Genomic DNA, 24,183 nt, shown 5'->3' on the forward strand with positions numbered 1-24,183 from the left:
CACGTAACAATGGAATATGATGTTTCTAAAAATCATAAGATAAATCTAAGTCATTTATTTATATATTTTTCTTAATCTAAACCATATGTTCTCACTCAACATTGGTAGAGTGCACAATATTGGCTAGAGCATTACTGCATACGTATGAACATACACACAAGTGTGACAAAACAAAAAGAGCTATTTGATTGTGTGGAAAGGTTTCTATGAACATGTTAACCCATGGATTTTTTTAATTCATTTTCTCCAAGAGAAAAAATATAAAACAATCAAATGTGAAAAACGTTTAATACACCTCATGTTCAAAGAGATTTTTCTCTTGAATGAATTAGACTAAGAAATTTGACTCATGATTAATGTAGACGATGTCCTCTCTATTTAAATCAGTCTGCATGGCAAAATAAACATTTTATTACAATTGAAAAAATAATAGACCTTTGTTAGAATGATAGTTGTATTTTTTCTGCATTTGCATAACAATCAATCCCACATTGAACAAATGCCAACCATCCAATTCTTTTCCCATTTTTTCATTTTATACAAAATGTTCCACAAAGTGCGTTAATTATTCAAATCATCACCGAATGATCAGAAAATGAGTAGAGATAAAAAGATCTCCCAAAAAAATTTCTGTTGGGTACAGAACGAAGGCATTAATTTTCTTTAGAAACAGGTAATGGGGTTCTCAATAAACCCGAGAGAACAAGTAAATTCAGAAGCCAGAAAGGTACACCATGACTCATCCTAAAACATGGCCGGGTGCCAAAAAATTATTTAAAAGAGAGGAACCCATTTTATCATATACCCGCACATTAAGGCAAATTTCCCTTCACGTAAACTAGTTTATGCTGAATCTCCCCTTTAGGCAGCCTTGGGTGCTTTATCTGGCAAGATATTATCAGGAAGGATAAGCTGTGGGGGTATCTCGCGAACAACTCCAATCATGGAATCATACTCCTCGTCTCGACGGGCAAATTTCTTGCGTAGCACCTTCTCAAACTCAATCTCATCAAAGCTTTTCGCGTTCTCAGCTGCATGAACCTGTGCTAAATTGGAATAATTGGTGGCTGACTGGGAGATGAAGGCTATCTCTTCCTCTGTGAGCTTCCTCAAGAACTTCGCTGGATTACCTCCCCATACCTGTGGAATACAAATCACAGGAGATTGGAATTCTTTAATCCGGTAAAGCAAAGTGGTACAATAAGAACTAACTACGCCAAATTCAAACAATATCCTAGAAAGCCTATATTGAGGATGTGAAAAGAACAAACTGTTGAGGTCCATGAAACCATGATTGCCATGAAAGATTCCTTCCAAGGATATCTCCAATGACAAAGCACACCAGAATATAATGCCAACATTACAACGATATTCTTCTCTTCCAGGCTCACAGAATGAAAATTGATAAGCAGTATGCAGAGAATTCACATGTTCATGTCACCCAATAGGGGGCCTTTTCCAAAAAAGAACTTTTGGGGGGAGGGAAGAACCCCCAAAACATACGCAAGAAAGAGTAACAACAGAAACACATGCATGGGTGTTTTTATCAGGGAAGGATGGTGCATCACCTGCTAAGGTTTCACTTAGGCTACATCTGATTAGAGGTAAAATGTCTTAAAGTACAATACTTGACTAAGATTTTGATGGTGGTTGAAAAGTAAAATACTAACCAAAAAAGAAAAGTAAAATACTTTGATGTAGATCCCCACTTTGGGCTGAGCTATCGCAGGAAGAAAGCCCAGCCCAAATAGGGCTATCGGTTTCCACTTAAGTCCACTTAAGTGGTTAATTTATTAGTTATTAATAAAGGCCCATTGGGCCCATCGATTTACTCACTTAAGTGGTTAATTTGTTAATCAGTAATAAAGGCCCATGGGGCCCATCGATTTACTTGAAATCAAGCCCATAAGTGGCTATTAGTTAGTACATAGTTAGTTACCTAATCTATCTAGGTTTCTAATGTTAGTCCTAGTAGGAGTACAACTCCTAGTTCTAATGTGACTGCTAATAGCATAGTTTTGACCTCTATTTATAGAGGAGCTCTTGTACTCAGAATTTCAAATTTGAATAAACAAAATTTGCAGTCAATTGCTTCTAAACAACCGAAATAGCTGTGGGTCAGATGCACGGGCTGAGATAGCCAATCACACCCACAATTCTCTTGTCTTCTTCTTTCTTTCTTTCTTTACTTTAAGCTACTGTTATTAGTCTTTGCTGCTGTGATAATTCATCAAGAAGTTTCAGACCTGTTAAAGCCTTCAAAATCAGAATCGGACAGTCAAAACCTCTCCTATTTGAAGACAATCAATCCTCATACTGGTCACATCTGAAGTCTGTTTACAAACCATTTTCAGGGGGCATTCTAGGCAGTCCAAAGATCACTCGATCCTCATCTCAGCACTGCCCAAGCAGTCCAGCCTCAGTTCTTGAAGAATCTCTTCTGTTCGGTCTCTCCAAGGGCTGAAATCAAGAAACTTCAGAACGTTTACATCAATCAAGAAACTTCAGAACGTTTACATCAGCTGGCAGAATCAGCCCATCTTTGGAGGTTTTGTCCTACATACCAAGGCCTACCATCGACCAGAATTTGAGCTCCACTGATCCAGCCGCAGGTCCTTTTCTCTCTCCTAGGGTGTGATTCTTTGGTTGGAATTACCACTATTTTATCCTTTATTCTTTGTGGGTTATTTCTGGGTTTAATCTCTTGTATCCCTATCCCTACTTCTGATTATTGTCATGGTTAGCTAGTAAGTCCTATTTGATTTGGGGTTTGGAGTTGTAGTCTATTGGGGGTAATTAATTTGTGATCTACTTCTACATTTACTGTGGGATCAGAGCTATGGCTGAAAAGAGCTCCAAACAATATTCACTAGAGGATGTGATGAAATCCCTCTACTATTGACTGCAAGAATGGATACTATAGACCAACAAATTGCAGAACTGAAAGAGATTACTGTTGCTCAGTCTAATACACAGCCTACAGTCAACAACACCACTGTCGTACAAAGAAGGTTCACCTTCCAAGCTCAAAGGAATATACCAGCTCGAAGTGAAGAGTTTGATGAACATGAGGGCAACCAATTTCACCATGATGATACATATAAGGTAAAATTGGAATTGAAAGAGTATAATAGAAAGCACGATCCCCTCTACTTCCATGACTGGCTGAACTCCTTTGATGACTACTTCCGTTGGTATCGAATGACTGAAGAAAGAAAGATCCAGCTTGCTATCACTAAGCTGACAGGTGGTGCTAAGGATTGGTGGAAAACAGAAGGTAGACTCACTCACAGACATAGAGAGCCTCGCACTTGGGAGGAACTGAAACTGATACTCAATGAGAAATACCTGCCACCAACATATCGACGCCGCCTCTTTGACATGCTCAATACTCTCCACCAAGGTAACATGACTATAGAGAGATATGTTGATAAATTTAATGATTTACTTTCATGAACAGGTGCATATCAAGAAGATGAAGAACTGCTTATATCCCAATTCAAGTTGGGATTACGACATGATATTCGTGATAAAATTGGTGTGATAGAATTGCCATCATTGAATGCATGCATCAAAAAAATCTTTAGAAGATCTGATCATATCAGCCCCTAGAAGGTACAATCAGTCTACTGACATTAAGAGGCCATTTGCACCAACTAAACCTGGTGGAATTCCTACCCGAGCTCTACAAGTTACACAAGATAAGGGTAAGAGTCCTATGGTTGGAAAAGTGTTAGGATCCTTGATGTGTTTCGGTTGTGGTGGAACGGGACACTATGCAAAATTCTGCCCTAAACGTGGAAGATCCAACTCCATCATCAATGCCAGTAAGTCCTATTTGATTTGGGGTTTGGAGTTGTAATCTATTGGGAGTAGTTACTTTGTAATCTACTTCTACATTATACTTCCTATGTATAATATTCTAAAAAAAACTCTTCAGTACATTAGAAAATTTTGGCTTCTGTAATTAACAGCATCATGAGTTAGCTACACAATTAGGTGATGGTATTTGCTCAAAAGTCAAAATTTATCCACCAGATGGATACTTAGCGAAACTTGAAATTTTAGTCTCCAATTAATGCCCTGGGCCCCAAGTTTTTCCATATAAGAATTGTCATTTACAAGACAACAATTTGGCATGTGAAGTAAAAGATGATAATGGCCAGCTAGATTGGGCATTACTGCGGTGCGGTTCCATAAAATTAAGAGAGAGTTATTGTTTGTGGGAAAGAACATCATGAAATTTTTTTATCAAAGAACTTGTTAAAATTTGCAAAGATTCCAAATCAATAAATGGTGAATCTTGGAAAGGAAAGAGAAAGGAGCACTATAAGGTCCTTTGTAGAAAATCTTTTGCAGACAAACCTCTCCACATGGAATTCTTGTATTCTGCCCCACGAGGGCTCCTGCAGCAACCATGCCATGCTTCTCAACCACCACCCCATCAAGCAGGGTTGCACCCATTCCAACAAAAGCCTCGTCCTCAACAGTACAGCCATGTAGGACAGCACTGTGACCTGCCAGTCCAAACTTCCAATCATAACACAAGATCCAGCAGATAAAAAATATAAAAGTTCACTTAACAGAGGCATATATAGAAACACTAACCAACAGTAACATTGTCTCCAATGATCGTTGGTAAGACCTTCCCGCTGAGATTAGACTTTGCTACATGCACGAGGGAATTGTCTTGTATATTAGTTCCAGACCCAACACTGATGCTGTTAACATCACCTACACAAAGAGGCAATTTTCTGAGGAGAATAAGCGACTGCCATGGAAAGATACCCTTCAAAATACCAACAAGATAAATAAATAAGAGTCTTAAATCCTGCCCGAAATAATAATAAGGGGAAGTGATCAATGCACTGGAGATTTTGTGCATCGACAAATTGTTAAACAGGGAGTATTTTGTCATTTCAATGGGGAATTTTGTCCCCATCCAAGGTCCTGTGTGCAACCATGCACCATGCATGGCCATGCACAAAACCTTTTGGCTAATTATAATTATTAGATAAAAATAAGACAGCATATTGTTCTGGAGAAAAACTAAGTCAAAACCAAAAGAGAACAAACAAGACGATCAATGCAAGCCTACAAAACTGTCAGAGAAATTGGCATGGATCACCTTCAATTCCAGAACAATGGTCAAATGAATGATAGCACCTGAATCAATTAGTTATTTCCCATAAAACTAGGGATAAGTAATTCTCATCATCTCAATATGGCATGCAACAAAACAAACACATCCTCAAGAGATCTTAATCCAATTTACCTCTCAAAACGCATCCATACCAAATTGAGGATCCTCCTCCCACTTGAACATCCCCAATGATAGATGCACTTGGAGCCACAAATGCATCTTTATCAACAACAGGAGCTTTATCAAATATATTCATGAGTGTCCGATGCCTGGATACTATAAAATATTGAGAAAATAAATCATTAGATGATGATAAGAACGACATTCATTTAAAAAAAAAAAAAGTGAAGACAATATGTAGGGTTGCAACTAGCAAAATAGAGACAAACCTAACTATATTCCATAAAAAGAAACACGAGAAATTCATTTCTTCATGTATAAACAAATAATAACTCCAAAATAAAATATTTCAACTTCCAGCTTAAACTTAGGAGCAGAATTGATGCTTGAATTATTAAAGAGTACTTTTTTCCTTCCTCTTTTTAACGGATCTCTCACCTCTTTGGTATAGATATCCTTTGTCAAATGGATTAAAAAGCAATCAAGTCTGATGTAGATAAGTCACTTGGGTTTATTTTATTGTAAATAAGCCTTGGATTGTGTTATATATGTGTTGGGCCTTTGACCCCATGGGTTTTCTTTGAAATGGGCCACTTTAATGGGCCTAAAATATGGGTAGAAGGTAAAAAAAGGGGATTTAATTCATTAATTTAGTTAGTTGCTATTTAATTCAATAAAGGCCCATTAGGCCATTGGTCGGTTGTAAAGTCCTATATGGACTATCAGTTAGTTAGTCCTACTCCATGTTGGACTATTTTGAATTCCTAGTTATAGTAGGAGTGTCTAGTCCTATTGGGAAACTAGCTCCTAGTAGTAGTTTGATTGCTATTTTACCCTCTATAATAGAGGAGTCGATATACTTATAATTGGAGATTTGAATGAATGAATTATTGAGTGATTACTCTTTAGCTAAAAAAACTGTTATTGAGAGGTGAGATGCCTAAACCTTTGAGGGGTGTGATACCCAAAACCTGAGGGGTGAGATACCAATTCCTTTATTCTCTTTCACCCTTCTCAACCCTCCATCGATTCTTCTTTTTCTATTTTTATTTTCTATTTATTGTTATTAGAAGTTCATACCTGTTAAAGCATACAAAATCAGAATCAACCAGCCAAAGAGTTCTTGTTCTTGAAGCCAATCGACCCTCATTGCTGCCCAAGTTTGAGATCTAATCTGCAGATCCTTTGGAGGACTGGTTCTATTCTCTAAGAAGATCAATCGATCCTCTCTTGAAGGTTATCTGAAGAAGACAAGTTGTTGTTCCTGCAGAATTCTTCACATTCTCTCTCCTAGGTCTAAAAATCAAGAAAGCGCATAACTCCATAAGCAGCCGTCTGAAGCCCTTCATATTTGGGGGTTTTTGTACCCTCCCTAGGGACTATCTACACCCAAAAGTGTAGATCAATCGGACTCCCACAGACTTGGCCGCACCTTTCTCTCTCCAGCTCTATAAAAGGTCTTTCTCTCTCCAATCGGGTTGGGTTTTGGGCTGATTTTGCTCCTATATGGGTATTGTATCCTTGAGGGTTTATTTGATGGTATTATTTCTTTGTTTCTTGCTCCTATTTGTATTGTTTGGAGTTATAAACTGCAGAGTTCGTTACTTGTAATCTACTCCTGCATTAAAGTCAATGGAACGTTGAATCAGGGAAAAGTATGCTATCAAAAATGACACCCATTGAGCAGCTTTTTTGCATAAGATACACATCTACGTCCAAAAAAGAGTGTGTAGCCATGTCACGCACGTGTCCAGCATCACATGTTCTTTATTACACGTTTTCCTTTAACCACAAATGGAAATCAAATAAGGCATCAAACTGGTGACATCACTCCCACCCTTATTTCTCTATCTCTGTAGCATGACCTCATCATCCTCCTTCCTATTCCCATGCATTTTATTTGTTAGCAGAAATAACAGCTAATCTTTTAACAAAATACTTTATATTTTTTCTGTCGGATAATAGACAATTTTTATGTTTATTCATTCACACATATGATGGCTTCCTAGGCACCACTTCGCCTAATGAAAGATAAAAATAAATTAAAGCATCAAAATCATAACTATAAGTAACTATGGAGCAAATAAGTTCTGTGCAGAGTAATAAATAATGTTTCTGGTTTGTCTAATGCTCACTGCTCAAATACAGTACAATTAGGGAAGTTTATAAATCTGAGACTCTGGCTGATTGCTAAAAAGGCTAGAGCATTGAACTTTTATGGTTGTGAACAATTGAAGATGAGCTTTAGAAGACCAGTGCTTGATGTTTTAGAATTATTACGATATATATAGTTCATCTTTGCACTTAGAATAAACTGCAACAAAAATATGAACAATTAGGTAGCTAATTACATCTTAGCTCGTAGTGGGTTGAAAAAAACTGGCATGAAATTTAGCAACAGGTCATACCAATAAACCATTGAACCAAATGAGTACAGATTGAAAAGAGGCCCAACAGTTAACAAGCCTATGTAAGAAGTATACAGTTTTCCATTTTATAAAGCAATCATGACTCTTACTACTGTCTTTACATGGCACTGGAATACCTCCCTGCAGAAGTCTAAAATTGTTGGAACTTGGAAGTGAGGGACTCTTAAGCCACAACAGATGGCACTCTCCCCCTTTTAGACACGAATGGGCATTAACCGAAGCAAATACATATCCATCAACAGAAACAATTCTAACAAAAATTAGATGGTATTTACTAATAGACGTATACCATCTAAATAACATTTCTTAAGGTGAAATACCGTTTTAATCAAAGCTCAAGTGTCAATTATTGACTCAGAAAAGATCCCATCCCTCGAAATGTGCAACAATGATCAGATTCTATAGTCCTTGCTCAAAACAATGACACATAAGTATCGGTCTAAGAAAACCCTAAATTATTCAACTACTTACATATACCAATATAACATTGGCTCCTATACCAACCAAGATTGTACAATATAAAAATCAAATCACAATTTGTTTCGACAATTAAAACATCTGACAACCCCAACATTGATTTGTTAAAGAGAAGAGAAAAAACGAAATTTAAAGCATTGCAAAGCACATGTGTTCTGCCATTATAGGTGGGATAAATGTAAGAGAAAGAGCCGCAAATGTGAGAAACCAGAAATAAACTGAAGGAGATGCATGGGTGCACCGAGGAGAAGAAGCTTACGTTGCTCTTGAAAGTAATAGTTGCCCTGGAGGCGGCTGCCGAGACGATCGAGAGCTTGACCGGACTCGCGAATCCAGAATCCAACAGCGTAGATCGCTTTCCCTAGTGTTCCCATCTTCTGTGTAGTTGATCTGATCGGCCTGTCCTCGCACTGTTTTGCTCGGACCTTGTTTTTGAGACGACGACGATATACGTTGCAACTGAGAATCTGAGACCAATGGGAGTAGCGACTAGCGAGACAGAAAGGTCAAGAAGAGAAGGGGAGAGGGCAGACTGGGCACGAGATCCGAATGTGAATATCCCCAAAAAAACTGGAGCCCAAGCACGGCCAGCCACACGCCCAATGCTTTCAGGCCTCAGCTGGAAAATCATAGCCGGGTGGTCCAGGGCTCCGGGCTAGGGTTGAGATGTCCCAAGTCCCAACCCAACTGAAGGTCAGGCCCGGCTATGTTGGAACTTAGGATATCAAAGGAAAATTGATATTATTTAAATAAGTTGAACTGTTATTATTATTATCACAGGGGTCTGTTATTTTTTTATAACATCATTAAAACATCTATTATATCATATGGATAGATGTGTCCATTCCATCCATTAGATAGAAAGGTAATTGGTCTAGATTTATCATAGTTCATAATTTAAATTTAATCAAATACCCCTCATTTTAATGGTATGCATTCTATGTTTGTTCATGTATGTTTACTACTTACTAGTACTCTGATATCAATTGCCTTTAGGTACATCAGTTTATTAAAAAAAAAAAAAAAAGCTTTTATTAAAAATGGTAAATGAGGGTTTAATTACCTTAAACTCTCATTTACACATTCATGTTGGTAATGATTACACAAATTTGTTACTATAATAGGTTTCTAAACTGCAAATCATTAACAGATATACAAATTTCTCCATTGATAAAAGACACTTTGAGTTTAACAAAAATAAAAATAAAAAAAGAAAATATTTCATTCTTGAAAGTTTTATTTCCTTTCTATCATGCCGTTTTTCAAATATGTGGATTGCAAGTTTGTGACTCAATAAATTAATTATTGCATGGACTTGGGATCACATAATAGATCATTTTGAATAATTTTCTTATTCACATTTTAGATTTTTTTTTTTTAAAGGACTCATTATTTACAAACATCTTCTATTTTTTTCAAAGGAAAAAGAACCCTAATAGTCTGGCACAAGAAAAACACTACACTGGTGCAAGCGTAAAAAGACCATGTTGCCTCTCTACACTATGCGTAGAAGATGCCTCACCACCCCCTCACATTGGTTCGCGGGTCTAGTGTTACTTATGCTAGATCGACAAGGTTCTTTTACCATTTTCCAAATATCACAAAACTTTTATTTACAAGGTCCATTTTTAAAGTCTAATTCAATCAAGGGGAAAATGACTATCTCAGGGAGTTCATGGGTTACAGACACAAAGGAGGGGGTGAAAATGACCACCCCACTACCCCTATGAAAAATGGAAAACCTCCACCCTATTAATGCCTCCAGTTGTGCTCTCATCGACACTTCATGCTGTTGTAGGAGTCATGCTCTTAGACAAAGAACTCTTCCCCTTCAATTAAACACCCCCTTTGTCAAGACTCTAAACATTATTGTGCACTCTCCCAACTTTAGTGGGACCAGACTATTTAGATTAAAGAAAATGTAAAAATGTATAACTCATGTTTATCTTGAGAATTTCGGTAGCATCATCTTCCATTACATGAATAACAACCCTTATTTACCTTTTAGTTAGTTATTTATACATGGCTATGCGATTGATCTAAAATTTTGACCATTAATAATTGATGAGGCTGCCAACACGTCTCCCCAAATTGAGGCGTAACTGATGTTATGATGGAAGGTTCATTTTCAATGCCATCAGTTTCAAAGGTAGGTGTTTCAGTTTCTGTAATTCTATGATAATAAGCTTAGGAAAGAACTACGATCGAAGGAATTGGATTTGGAGATTAAAGCCCCAATTTTCCTTGATGACAACATAAAACTAAGATAATTCCAGACAGTTTTGATTCTATGATCCAAAAGCAGTCTTAATGGAATGATATTTACCAAAAGCACAACACAAGATCAAACTGACATTTTGGTACAAGCAGGCATGTTGCAAGAAGTCCATCTGCCTAGCATATATAATCAGCTGTCACACTTTCATTTACTAAATTTTTGGAGGGGAAAAATTCACTGCCTCAAGCTTTCCACAATGTATGATGCATATAAATCCCTGCACCAGAAACATCCACCATAAGCTAACAAATGGCAAGAATAAGTTCCAAAAGATTGGCTCTTAAAAGCCAACTCCATTAACTGCTGTCACACACACACACACACACACACACACACACACACACATATATATATATATAGAGAGAGAGAGAGAGAGAGAGAGAGAGAGAGAGCTTCAAGGGTGCCTAAATAAATGGGAGTTTGCACGAGATATAAACACAGTTACATGTTTGATGCAGTCATTTTAATATGAAGTAAAAAAACTTAAGTGTGCCAATTTAAAAAATTTGGAAAACTCACATGGAGTATTTGATTGCTTTAATGGCCTCTTCAGCAGGGAGAAAGTCATTCACTGCAACTGTTTTATTCTCGTTCTTCTTGTCTTCATTGTACATAACAAGTGAAGGTTATACAAAGCAATGAAGAAGATTATGCAGCAAAGAAGCAGAAACTATCCAATCTTTTGACTCTTCAATGGATTCTTACTGATGCTCCAAAGGAACATGACCATTGGATGGTGTAGATCATCTAATTGGGCTGATATGCTGGGAGACCGAGCTAATCATGACTAATAAATCACAAATGAATAATGAATATGATAGCATGGAGTGGATACAGTCCTCAAAGAAGCGGCGGATCTCTGCCAGTCGATGTGGAGGAATCTCCTTGATATCCCGATAGTGACGGAACTCAGGGTCATCTGCACAAACCGCTATTATCTTATCATCCTTTTCGCCCTGCAAGGATACAAACTTTATAGATTATAATCAAGCTTTCCAAAAGAAATATCGACTCAATGGGAAAATTCAGTTCCACTCCATTTTCCATAGGTCTGAAAATTCATTAATTAATTACATGAACATCAAGCACCAAAGGGAACCACGAAGTTATTGGTTGGTGGGGGCATTTTACCTGATCAATCATAGGCATCAGTCCAATAGCCCGGGCACGAAGAAAACAACCAGGAAGCACTGGCTCCTGTACAAATGGGGAAAATCCACTGATTGGATTCAGAAGCTTAGATTGAAAAATAAGGAAAGAAAACAAACCAGGGGGACAAGATGGAGTTTCCAAAACATTAGTGTCAGTCTTTGTGGACAAAGCCATACAAACTCAACAAGGAAGTACCTGCATTAATACCAAGACATCCATGGGATCACTGTCTTCACAAATGGTTCTTGGGATGAACCCGTAGTTGTGTGGATACACGACAGATGAGTAGAGAACACGATCAATCTAATTTCAATATCACCCCTCATTAGTTATCTTTGCATATTGATGTTAAACATGATCCCAAATCTTACCACAGAATGTCAAACTCCAGCAAAAAAAAAAACACAGTAGCATGGAAGGATATTAAAAGGAGGAAAAATCTATACTCTATGATTGTTAAATCAATAGATGTGGTGTTCATGCCAAGTAAATGTACCTACTACAGTTCAAATGTCCCTGATAAATTCAGTAGCCCAAACCTGCGGCTTATCCACAGCTTCCCCTTTTTTAAAGGTAGAAAAGGGGATACAGAATCCATGAAAAAAAAAACCAATATAAGGGATATGTGTATGGGGGTTGCTGAAATGTACCTTTGAAAGGGAATTGCTTATCAAGCCCAAAAACATCTCAAAATCTGATTCTTCTTTGTAAATTATTAAAACTAGTCCAATAAAATCAGGCAAACATGTGGCACAATGGTCAGTCACTGGTTTCAAGCTACATTGCAGATGATCTGGTAAATTCCAATCATTGGACATGTAATGTGCCTCCTGATTTTACCCATGTGTGAAAATTGGTGTTGGAACACAACCATACCACCTTGTATTGGACTTTCCCCATGTATTTTCAATGGCTAACCTAGCACCACATGGTGTTGAGAGAGCATGATCAAGGATTTATTTTCACATAACTACATTGCATTGTTTTACTTTATCATATTTATGTGCTTCGTTGTACCAAAACTAAGCTAAGCCATAAAAGACTTAATTTGGGATCATATTTCAGTTTCTAAAGCCAACCATTGAAACACTCACATGCTTTGATCCTCTTGTCAGAACTCAAACTACCTTACTATATTTTTTGGCTTCTTTGACTGCAACAATTGGGTAAACTGGCTAGGTATATAGATCCCAAAGGGGAAGGGACCTGTTATTAACCTTTCCTGAATTACTGTGTGGAAAATTTCCATGTCTTCCACAATATTCCTTTTTTCACTTTTTTTTTCGGGGGGGGTGTGGAAAGGCAACTGTGATTGTATTCAATCAACTCAAAAAAGGTAACCTGTACACTTGGGATGCTGTACAACTGCTATGGCCACAACCTGGCCCTTTAATAAAAGAAATTTACTGTTTGGAAAGAACCTCCACGGCTCCACCCATCAGCCTAAACTGTTTCCTATATACATTTTTGCAAAACACTATGATAGACATGACAATTTCAATTCAAACAATCAGGTGTATCTCATGTCCGAAATCTGTTTGGGTATATTACAGCTACATCACTTTATCAAAAAATATATATATATATATATATTACAGTTATTTACAGCTACATCAAACTGGCATGAGAGTATAAAGCAAAAGCAACAAGGTCTAGAGATTGTTACCGTCGTCTATAAAACAATGATCAATAACTTCCAATAACATCTTTCAGTTTGGCTTAAACAATTATAAACTATACTCTTAAGGCCATGTTTGTTTCATTGCAAAATTTTCTGCACAAATGATATTTTACATAGGATTTTTTTGCTATTTTTTCAATGTCTTCTTTTGGCCTTTTATGTTAATATAAACAGTGGAAAATCTTATTTTAGAGGAAAATATCCCTGCCCACCTTTTTACATGGAAACAAATGAGCCTGAGAGGAAAACACATGTTTTTCATAGTTATACACAATTTCACATATGGATACCAGTCAGGAATCCAAAACAAGGGATTCGCAAAGGCCAGGCATGGTAACAGTAGTTTGTTTTTCCTGCATTCATCAAAAGATAAACCCAGCCTGTGGTAAGAGTCCAATTTAATTATATTTTGGCCGTGAACTACCTCATGGGCTGGCCTGAAGGCCCTGAACACCCAAAACCATATAGATGTACTGGATTTTTTAATCTCTTCTTAATCCAATAATACCATAAGGATGGGATCAAATATAGAACTTATAGGCTATGATTAACCAGATCTGAAACACTAAGCTCCACATAATTCCATTATTCAACGAGTGTTGTTGAAAATTGCAGGTCAAATCTTTGCCTATTCTCATAAGCTCACAATATCTTTTTTCAATCTTAAATTATTTGAACGGCAGTAGTATTACATAATCCTCTTTAGGTGGCTTTTGGGTCTCAAAAATTTATGTTTGGAAATATTTTACCAGAATATGGCAACATCATCCACTGACCTTTCTCCAATTATCGATGAGAACATCTGTGTATATATATATATATATATATCACAGTTATTTACAGCTACATCAAACTGGCATGAGAGTAGAAAGCAAAAGCAACAAGGTCTAGAGATTGTTACCGTTGTCTATAAAACAATGATCAATAACTTCCAATAACATCTTTCAGTTTGGCTTAAACAAGTATAAACTATACTCTTAAGGCCATGTTTGTTTCATTGCAAAATTTTCTGCGCAAATGATATTTTACATAGGATTTTTTTGCTATTTTTTCAATGTCTTCTTTTGGCCTTTTATGTTAATATAAACAGTGGAAAATCTTATTTTAGAGGAAAATATTCCTGCCCACCTTTTTACATGGAAACAAATGAGCCTGAGAGGAAAACACATGTGTTTCATAGTTATACACAATTTCACATATGGATACCAGTCAGGAATCCAAAGCAAGGGATTCGCAAAGGCCAGGCATGGTAACATTAGTTTGTTTTTCCTGCATTCATCAAAAGATAAACCCAGCCTGTGGTAAGAGTCCAATTTAATTATATTTTGGCCGTGAACTACCTCATGGGCTGGCCTGAAGGCCCTGAACACCCAAACCCGTATAGACGTATTGGATTTTTTAATCTCTTCTTAATCCAATAATACTATAAGGATGGGATCAAATCTATAACTTATAGGCTATGATTAACCAGATCTGAAACACTAAGCTCCACATAATTCCATTATTCAACGAGTGTTGTTGACAATTGCAGGTCAAATCATTGCCTATTCTCATAAGCGCACAATATCTTTTTTCAATCTTAATTATTTGAACGGCAGTATTATTACATAATCTTCTTTTGGTGGCTTTTGGGTTTCAAAAATTTATGTTTGGAAATATTTTACCAGAATATGGCAACATCATCCACTGACCTTTCTCCAATTATCGATGAGAACATCTGTATCTTGGGTATTTAGACTACAGACAATTTGAACCGGTCTATCACATGAGACTGCATACTCATTTTTCAATATTATTAGTTATCATTAGACCTTTATGTCATCAACAACCAGTTCATGAATAAAAAGTCCAACTTCATTAGAGCCAGTTCACAACTAACACAAATGGGAATATCAATAGAAATACTAAGCAAGGACAAAAATGAATCGAGTGAGGAAATTATACTTTTATAAGGCCACTTATCTTGTCGAGCTCATACTTGACCTTACTACCCTTGCCAATTTCAACTACCTGTTACAGAAAATCATGAGATATAAGCATCCACCAAGAGCCATAAAACTTCCCCCCACCACGTCCTTTTTTTGCTCTTGGTAAAAATGTGTCATATGAGATGAAGCCCCCTGGTCTCCAATTCTCACTATCTCTTCAGAGAGGTATGAATCTTACAAAATGGAGCCATCAACCTCAGATAAGCCTATTGAGTGCATCATGCACATCCCACCAACTCTATCAGTTTGCAATGAATCGGATGGCAATAGGTCAAGTAAAACAGAGTTCATTTCCCAAACGCACCACAAAGGAGACTCAGCAAAAGTAAGAGTACAGACAACTTACACAATTGAAAACTGCTGGTGCACCGGGTCCTGCAGAGAGCTAATGCAAATGTAAGTACCCAAAATATAATATATGGAATCCAGACATAAACATAGCAAAAAGTTCACAAGACCTACAAATAGAAATTCTAGAAGATGCTAAGAAAGAGTAAGGAACAGTAGTGCTATCTGAGCAAAGAAAACCAAGACTGAGTTGAAGAATCAAGAAATATAGTTTCATGGAGATGATCTATATTATATAGTAGGTCTGAGGTGCAAGGTCTGCTCAAAAGCAATGGGAACCCCAGTTGAACTGCATGAACCATGATATTCCTGCATGTATTCTGCAGACTACCACATGGATTGACCATGAAAACTCTTATGTATAAAACTGAATAAAGTTAACTTAGCAATATCAAAAAAGTAAAGGGGCACAGGAACAAATCTTGGGATGGTGGATTCCAAACCAATCTCAAGGTCATGCCACGGATGAGCAGCAACAGATCTTTGGGACATGGAAGAAAGTATCCTCTCATTAAGAACTGGGGGAATATTTGAATTCTTCTCACTCCCTTCTCCGTCAGTGCTAGCCATATTTACCCTGAAATATCCAAACACATGCATTAAATTAGTAAACTTAATCCATAAACCTTCAAGCTATACACTATGGAAAATAAATTAAAATCCAAGAACCAATTCAATTGGGGGAGGGGGGCTCATGAGAAATTCAAAGATGCAAATAAACAACAAATAGCATTCCACATTTCATCCAGCCACACCCACACACATGCATAAAATGATAATGAGGAAAGTGACAACAAAGACTTACCAAAAAACAAAACAAGAGAAAAAGAAAGTACAAAGAAAAGAGAGGGTACGGCTGCATTTGGTAGTCATTCAGTTCAAAAAACGACGTTTCGTGTCAAAAACAGAATTTTTAGTTTCTGTGCCAAAATGCCGTTTTAAAACAAAAAAAAATGGTGTTTGATGAACCTGTTTCAGGAATGATTACCCTAGTTTTTATTTTTGTTGTATTTGGAACGAAACAGAAATGACGGAACAAGGTTTTTTCGTTCCATCATTTTACGTTTCTAGCGTTTTTTTCCCTCTTTTCATTAAAAAAAAAAAATGAAAAAACACAAAGTTGACACCAAACACTTTATTCTGTTTTTTTGTTCCCATAGAACGGAAAAAGGCCAGAAACGTTTTTTCTGGATGACTACCAAACGCAGCCTAAGCCAACTAGCCTATTACAGCCCAGTGAGAATATTAAAAATAATAATAATAAATAAATAAATAAATTTGATAATATAATGATAAGTGAAAAGAAAGTTGCCTGTTTGCATGGCCCCTGTGCCCAGACACAGGCACATGAAATACCACACACCCTCTGTGAAATAAAAGATCTCGTAGAGAGCCTGGAAGAATCGATTGAAAATAACAAGACAATTGACCAATTGAATGGTCAGACCACCCATGGAAACCTCGATATACTGACCACCGATGTGCCACATTGAAGAATGATTTGGCGAATCCGACCATTGAATAAGAAGGCCAGTTTTAAATTGACTACATGCCAAATTCTCGGCAAACTGAATCATTTAGCCCCCATGTTTTGGCATCTTTCCCTTGTATAATCAGCCTTCCATTTGTTTTCAGAAAAAAAAAAATTCTTTTGCGAGCTTTGTATTGCCACAGATCAACACTGATTGGGTTCGAAATTGCCCATTACTTGTACACAAAACTTGGGCACCCAACAATGATAATAATACATCAAATTTCATGGCAAGGCAACTAAACCAATAGAAGACAACTGCTTGCTCAGTTGGTCGGTGCCATGTCAGTAGAGTGCAGGCTCCCAGGAGGGTTTGACTCTCTTCTCTTCATCTTATGCTTCAAGGAACCCGTCCTCTTCCTTCCCTACGCCTCCCCGCCCCCCAGCCCCCAAAAAAAAAAAAAAAAAAAAATTCCTCCCCCTCTCACCTCAGCCACTCTCTAGTAGTTGTAGTTAAAAGTTCCATGGGGCAAGTTAGATAGGTAGACAGCTACTAAAAAAAAACACTAAACCGACCATTGGAAATTTTCTCCAATGGTTAAAGAGAAAAAGAAACACACACAAAGAAGCTAACTAAAAACAACTTTCCTGCAAAAAAAAAAAAACCACTACCGAATGCAGAGGATAGAGAGAGATGGATAGGAAAAGAAAGACACAAGATGAGTAGTAATTGAGGAAAAATGTTTCAGAAAAAGCATCCCCTCTTTATCTCTCCATCTTTCGCCCCCCCCCCTCCTCTTTCAATGGAATTTTCAAATTTTCGGGGTAAATATGGGAATCGAATGACAGTAATTCAACCGTGAAAGTTAAAACTGCTTTACTTTGCCAGCCCTGCTGCTTCTGTAAGCAGATGCCGCCTTCCTCTTTCTCTATTATAATCAGAACAACTATTTCATTCTTCAAATGAATGGGGGAGAGAGGGGGAAGCTATTCCTTCACTCTTCAAAAATGGATACAGAACGTAAGTGATGCTAGAAAATAGAGTGAAGTGTGAAGCGAAGTGAACTTACAGACAGCCTCAGCGATTCACGGTTGGGTTGTTGTCGATGATAAATGCCTGAGACGAAGAAGAACTGCGCTGTTCTTCCTTCTTCGTTGTTTTGAAGCGAATCTGAGACGATGAGCCTTTTGAGGCCTCACCTCTCCCTTGTTCATATTTCACGAGTTTCACCGGTCGGTCTTCTGTGAGCAAAAGGTGCGTTGGATTGTCCAACTCAACGGACGGTCTACATTATTCAATGGGGCGTGACTGGATTTTTCTTTTCCTTTTAAATTCTGGGGAGAGGGTTCTCACTTCTCAACTACGCTAGTGTGAGAGAAACCTGCACACCACACAAAAATGACGTTATCTTTTGGGTGATTTCCCTCGCGTTTGCCTATATTATATAATCCTTCCTCAAAATGTCATTTATTACATTTAAATTAAAAAAAAAAAAAAAAAAAAAACATGTTAATTTTAAAATATAAAAAAACGTAATTACCCTTCTCCAACTTTTCTCTTTTTCATTCAATGCTTTTCCATTTTCCTTCGACCATGAGTATTCTTTATTATCTTCTTCTTCTTCTTCATCATCTCCTCACTCATTGCCACTGAGAAAACAAGAGCTTCTATGTGTTCTTCCACGGAGGATGCATACTATTATGGCAAATCCGAACCAAACCCATGGAAGTTCTACTGGCATTTCCTGTATAAAGCTATTTTTGTTACAGTTTTGCTCGTTATTCTTCCACTTATCCCTTCTCAATGTCCCAAGTTCGTAACCCACTATGTACTAACCAGAAACTGAGAACCTTTTCATGTTCTATTCGTTGGAATTCCTGTATCTTGTGATCTATTCAGCCGAAGAAATGCCAAAATGGAGTAGGAAACCAACCCAAAATCGATAGATAGTGCACAAAACTATGTCTATAGAATTTTTCAGGTATCATCAGTTTTCGATGATGATGTCGGTAGCCCATCTGGGTTTGATGACAACAGAGTCAAATTCTCCTTTTCCTTTTTTGGTGAACAAGTGGTGTCAATTGGATAACCATAAACCTAAAACTATATAAGAAGCAGCTAAAAATCAATTCTCAAGTTCTTCTGCCCTTACTGTTGTGTTGTTGTGATAAAGTGGGAAGAACACTAATTTTGAGAGAGATTAAAATCACCATTTAGAATCCAGATTAGGGATGAGAAAGGCAAAGTGATTAAGACAAGTTGCAGGAAATTTCTAGGGTTGTTGCCCCAGAGGAACAATCAAGCACCGATTTTGGTTCGTCTGTATCATGAGAGGGTTGCGGATCACTACAATAACCCTCAAAATGTTGGATCCTTCGATAAAATTGATCACACTGTTGGGACAGGGCTCATAGGAGCTCCGGTTTGTGGTGATGTCATGAAGCATTATATAAAGGTTAATGAACAGACAGGGAAGACCGTTGATGCCTGCTTCAAGACCTTTGGTTGCGGATCCACCATCGCTTCTTCTTCTGTAGGTTAGTATCTATTCCTGTATGGGTTTATCTTTACGTTTTTTCATTGGAGGTCATGACATTTTTGGGGTTTTCAGTTCATCTGATTCGGTGGCATTAATAATCCTCGTTATTTTAGAGGGGGAACACATGCTTGTAGTTGGACAAGAAAGTCTAGTTCCTAATGAACAGGGTCGCATCATTACCAATATCAGTAACAAACCTCTGCTTTTGCTTGTTCGAAGCTTGAAATCAAGGATTTCAGACTCAACAGGATCTTGAGTCCACTTAAAGAACCCCGTGTGTTCTGTGATTTCCTTAGCAGGTCCAGTTCTAAGAGATCCGTACTATTGGAGCTAAAATAACCGGCATTGTTGTTGATATCAATGTCACCTACTTGGATTCTGCATTTCCAGATGTGGGTACCAACTAATCTGCTCTTTCCTCGAAGAAGAAGAAGAAGAAGAAGAAGAAGAAAAGGGGATGGTAGTTATGTTTTTTTGTATTCCAAAACTAATACCTCCTATGGTGTCAACTGTTTTTGGGTTTAAATGTAATAAATGAAATTTGATGAATAATTATATACTATAGGCAAACGCGAAATTTGATGAATAATTATATACTATAGGCAGACGCGAGGGTAGGTTGATGTAAATCATACTTATTTTTTTTTATTTTTATTGGTAAATCTAAAATGACTTTACTTACTACATTCCACGTTGAATTCCATTTGTGAGAGCATAGTGTGACTTTTATGCCCATACACTAAAGTATGTGGAAATTACCGTTTTTGTTTTTATGAAAATAAAAAAATTTCATCCATATCAATGCCCCCTATGTGGATTTTATTGATCCCCACATTGGTGTAGAGGATACCCAATTAAGCAACAATCTCTTGCCCATTTTAATTATTAAGAATTGGATTCTTACACGCCTATAATAGGAGCTTTTTCTATGTATTTTTTTCAATTGCCAACTATTGGTAGATAAGTAAGTTTCATTATTCACATGTCAATATTGACCTTTAGCTAGCAACGTATGGCATGTAACAAAAAAAAAAAAAAAAACTTTGAAAATCTTAGGGGGAGGGTGTAAATGATAAGTGTTATACATATAAGAGAATACAAACCAACACATAAGAGGATATTAATTGAAGTAATCTAATTGTCAAATAAATTACCTCACTAATTTAATTGCCAAATAAAAATATTACCAATCAACTTATTTAATGCGGAGAAAGGGGGGAAGAGGAAAGAGAGGAAAAAATTGTGACTCAATGAGAAGAAATCGAACACACACTGGTGGCTTGGATTTTTTTGTGATAGTAAGGACTCAACAAAGTAAAAATTCAGCAACAAAAGAGATGAATCGTATCTCTTTAACTCGAGGAATTTTCACTTAGTTATAAGTTTGAAAAACTATTTGAGTTGCATAAATCCTCATGTATCGACCATCAAGAGTGCCTTAAAAAACGAGGTGGAGGTCATAGGCATGAATAGGGGTGGAGTTTTTGTATTTCATAGGGGGTGGAGATGTCATTTCTATCCCCTATGTTGTCTAGGTGTATGGCTGCTCGACCAATGAGTTATTTCTTACAAAAAAAGCAATAAAGTATTTTTTTGTAAAGGATTGCAACTCCCATGCGTATGTAAAGATTAATGGAAACACACGAGGAAACATCAATAAAAACGTCAATTTCCATTTTAAGAGATCAGGTCCATCATTTCATCCCCTAAGGTGTTTGGGCGCACAAACAGTCCCCCACGTTAGGGGTGTCAATTTGTGGCCCGACCCGACTAAATCGATCGGGACCGACCGTTTATAAACCGGCTTGGCCTGAACAGTTTATTAAACGTGTCGGGCTTGAGCCCGGCCCATTTATAAATGATCGGTCTCAGTTTTGCTACTTGGACCATCGGGCGCCCGACCGAGACCGACCGAATAACGCCCAACCGAGACCGGCCTATTGTGCACCGACTTGGCCCGACCCTTTAATGATTGTAGAATACCTATTTTACCCCCCAAATTAAAAAATAAAAACTAAAAGGTAAAGACATGTTCACATTTTAAATAATGATTATATTTGGTATCATTTATTGATTTATTGTCATTTTTTTTTTACTTGCATGAGTGTGCTGGAATATAAGAGCACATTTTAAAGAAGGCCCATTTAAAAACCAATTAAAGCCTGTTTAACATTAAACATGTCCGTAGCCCAGTTAAGGCCCGACTAAAACCTGATTAAGGTAACCCGATTATAGCCCGAGGCCGACTGACCGAATATAAAGTGTACTATGCGCTCAATAACTAAGCCCAATTAGTTAAATGGGCAGACACGGTGTAGCCTTTGAAAGTCTTTAAGCCCGATTAAGTCCGATCGAAACCGGACCGACCTGACCAGTTGACACCCCTAACCCACGTTAACCATTTTTCTTAAATAAATAATCCATAGTTCATCAAAGCTTTACTGGGCGCTGAGATGTTAAAAAAATAAATAAAAATATTGAAATAAGATTGTCTCAAGTCTGAACCGGCAGGTGGGAAAATTTTGCATCTCATTCACGGGAAAAGATTCACTACGGCACAGCCACAAAAAATGGGTACGCACGCAAATGCTTCACGTGAATTGTACTGACTTCCATTGCCATTGACTTCAACTTTTACGTGTATTGCCATTCTCAAAGAAAACAAGGTTATTACCGGTAATACGCTTTAATTCGTTGATCGGTCCAGTTTTCCTCCTCATGAAACGCATCCTTGTGGATGTCTTGCAGGTTTATTTTACAGAAAGCCAATAAAAATGATCTTCTGGGAACCCCAGTTCGATAGTTATAAACTAAAACAGATCGCTGCCATTCACACAAATGTCTGAAGGTTCTCCTCCACCATTTCCCTGCCTCGATCAACTACTGAAACCCTACCTTAACATCATTTGGAGTTGAATTGGTATCCTCTCACTTCTTTATTAGTTTATTTATTCCCCAATGTTTCCTTGCAGATCTGTTTCGCCGCTAAAACTTGAATCAATGCCGCGTATAGATTTTTTACGTGGACTTGAGTTCTCTATCTATTGAGTATTTCAGCTATTACTTTGGAACTTTTATCTTCTTGTAGGAAGCTGAAAGTTTTATCGGAATCAAACGTATACGCTGAAAATTTATGGTTTATTTGTTTCCGGCATCTTTCTGTTGTAGATCTGGCTTCTGAACTTATCTCTTCATGGAACAGGAGTTGTTACGGTTAGCTAGTTGAGTACGAGGACCAGTTCCTGTTTTTGCTGGTAATTTTTTTTAGGGTTATTTGAGTTTGACGTTTATTCCTTCCGAGATCTGCAACGGTATTGTTTGACGAGACACAGGTACAAAATCTTCTTCTCCTTATTGTATGCTGCTTCGCTATTATGCGATTTAATATGCCTTTTGAACCTAAATTCAATGGGTATGTTTATATTGTTGTTGTTCCATTGAGTCAAGTTTTCTATTTCATTTAAGTTGAACGTGTTTTTGCCGAACCATTTGTTGAATACATCTTGCTTATTTTTTTTTCCCCTCCTTGAATTTACTAGTATTTTTCTATCAGATCGTCGAGACGGGCAAAACCTGATTTTCATGGAGGAAGTTGGGGGCGATGCCGCCTCAGCCGTGGCGCCTCTGGCCAAATGGAGAAATGATTTCTCGAGGGCTTTTCAGTACTATTTGGATAGATCTACTCCTCTTCCAGTCCAAAGGTGGCTGGGAACTCTTGCTGTCGCTGCCATTTATGTTTTGCGTGTGTATTATGTTCAAGGTTTTTACATTGTCTCCTATGGCCTGGGGATATATATTTTGAATCTCTTGATCGGGTTTCTTTCACCAAAGATTGATCCGGAGCTGGAAGGTTTGGATGGGGCTTCATTGCCAACAAAAGGTTCTGATGAATTCAAGCCTTTCATCCGCCGCCTCCCTGAGTTCAAGTTCTGGTAATATAAGATCTCCTTAGTTTGTTAGTCATTTTCACTCCCTATTTTTCTCAGTTTTACATTTTGTCTGCAATTCAGATGTTTCTTAACTAATTTATGTGGTTACAACTCTCTCTCTTTCTCTGCCTTTTTCACTTTGATTGAGATGTTGTTACGATGTTTCTATTTTTCTCTCTTGGTGGGTGAGCAACGTGCCATTTACCATTCAATGTTTTGTAACATTTGCATGCTTGCATCCAGAAGTGTAACGTCAATGGTGTTTGACAAATACAATTAGTTTTTTGTTTCTTTACTTCTGCAACATCCAGTTGGAGGAAGACATGGTCCATCCTAATGAATGGAAATTCTATTTTCAAAAATATAATTAATGGCATCTGTTTTATGTATTTCTTCATATTTAGTATTTTGTCTATTGAGGTTATACTGTTATATGGGCATTTTGTTTATTTTCTTGTTAAACCAGTTTGTGAGAAATTGTTTTGCCTTGGCACCTTGGCACTTGCTTCGTTGTTGGGCTGGAACCATCCTGAGGTGGTTGTGTACTGTAGGGGCTGGGAGTCAAAGTGGGTGGACAAAAGATTTCTGGTCAATGTTATTAAGTCTTTATATTGTCATCGTCCCCCC

General features: G+C 37.4%; 3 protein-coding genes across 5 annotated transcripts in view; 1 reads left to right on the top strand and 2 right to left on the bottom strand.

Moving 5' to 3' along the window:
- Nucleotides 1-491: 491 nt before the first annotated feature.
- LOC122075740 (gamma carbonic anhydrase 1, mitochondrial) lies at nucleotides 492-8,731 on the bottom strand. The gene is made up of 5 exons (XM_042640883.1): nucleotides 8,429-8,731; nucleotides 5,276-5,419; nucleotides 4,609-4,734; nucleotides 4,366-4,517; nucleotides 492-1,140 (listed from the first exon to the last, which is right to left on the bottom strand). Exons 1-5 carry the CDS (start codon nucleotides 8,541-8,543, stop codon nucleotides 862-864), a joined length of 816 nt encoding a protein of 271 aa, XP_042496817.1. The 5' UTR covers nucleotides 8,544-8,731; the 3' UTR covers nucleotides 492-861.
- Nucleotides 8,732-10,382: 1,651 nt separating this feature from the next.
- On the bottom strand, nucleotides 10,383-18,460 carry LOC122075741 (soluble inorganic pyrophosphatase-like). The gene is made up of 9 exons (XM_042640884.1): nucleotides 18,158-18,460; nucleotides 16,060-16,193; nucleotides 15,615-15,643; nucleotides 15,225-15,290; nucleotides 11,795-11,902; nucleotides 11,579-11,644; nucleotides 11,283-11,403; nucleotides 10,967-11,048; nucleotides 10,383-10,664 (listed from the first exon to the last, which is right to left on the bottom strand). The coding sequence occupies exons 2-9, from the start codon at nucleotides 16,184-16,186 to the stop codon at nucleotides 10,622-10,624; spliced, it is 642 nt and encodes a 213-aa protein (XP_042496818.1). The 5' UTR covers nucleotides 16,187-16,193; nucleotides 18,158-18,460; the 3' UTR covers nucleotides 10,383-10,621.
- A 3,885-nt stretch (nucleotides 18,461-22,345) lies between these two features.
- LOC122076862 (protein RER1B-like) overlaps nucleotides 22,346-24,183 on the top strand; it is a 6,665-nt gene continuing 4,827 nt past the window's right edge. Inside the window, exons 1-3 of one of the 3 annotated variants that reach the window (XM_042642462.1) lie at nucleotides 22,346-22,547; nucleotides 22,830-22,959; nucleotides 23,167-23,559. In XM_042642462.1, coding sequence (XP_042498396.1) covers nucleotides 23,210-23,559 — 350 coding nt within the window. In that variant the 5' untranslated portion in view covers nucleotides 22,346-22,547; nucleotides 22,830-22,959; nucleotides 23,167-23,209. Of the gene's footprint in view, nucleotides 22,548-22,795; nucleotides 22,960-23,166; nucleotides 23,560-24,183 lie in introns of all 3 variants that reach the window. The other 2 variants (XM_042642463.1, XM_042642461.1) reach the window with 2 other exon arrangements.

The sequence above is a fragment of the Macadamia integrifolia genome, chromosome 4, assembly GCF_013358625.1.
Source record: "Macadamia integrifolia cultivar HAES 741 chromosome 4, SCU_Mint_v3, whole genome shotgun sequence".
In the NCBI taxonomy this organism is placed as follows: Eukaryota; Viridiplantae; Streptophyta; class Magnoliopsida; order Proteales; family Proteaceae; genus Macadamia; species Macadamia integrifolia.

What these genes read in the sequence shown, in the direction of transcription:
- LOC122075740 (XM_042640883.1), bottom strand. Translation starts at nt 8,543, where the DNA reads ATGGGAACACTAGGGAAAGCGATCTACGCTGTTGGATTCTGGATTCGC. An exon ending in CTATTACTTTCAAGAGCAAC is followed by an intron (nt 5,420 to 8,428) that starts GTAAGCTTCTTC and finishes AATATTTTATAG; the next exon opens with TATCCAGGCATCGGACACTC. An exon ending in CAAGAATTCCATGTGGAGAG is followed by an intron (nt 1,141 to 4,365) that starts GTTTGTCTGCAA and finishes TGTATTCCACAG; the next exon opens with GTATGGGGAGGTAATCCAGC.
- LOC122075741 (XM_042640884.1), bottom strand. Translation starts at nt 16,186, where the DNA reads ATGGCTAGCACTGACGGAGAAGGGAGTGAGAAGAATTCAAATATTCCC. An exon ending in ATGTCTTGGTATTAATGCAG is followed by an intron (nt 11,645 to 11,794) that starts GTACTTCCTTGT and finishes CCATTTGTACAG; the next exon opens with GAGCCAGTGCTTCCTGGTTG. An exon ending in AAAGCAATCAAATACTCCAT is followed by an intron (nt 10,665 to 10,966) that starts GTGAGTTTTCCA and finishes TTTCTGGTGCAG; the next exon opens with GGATTTATATGCATCATACA.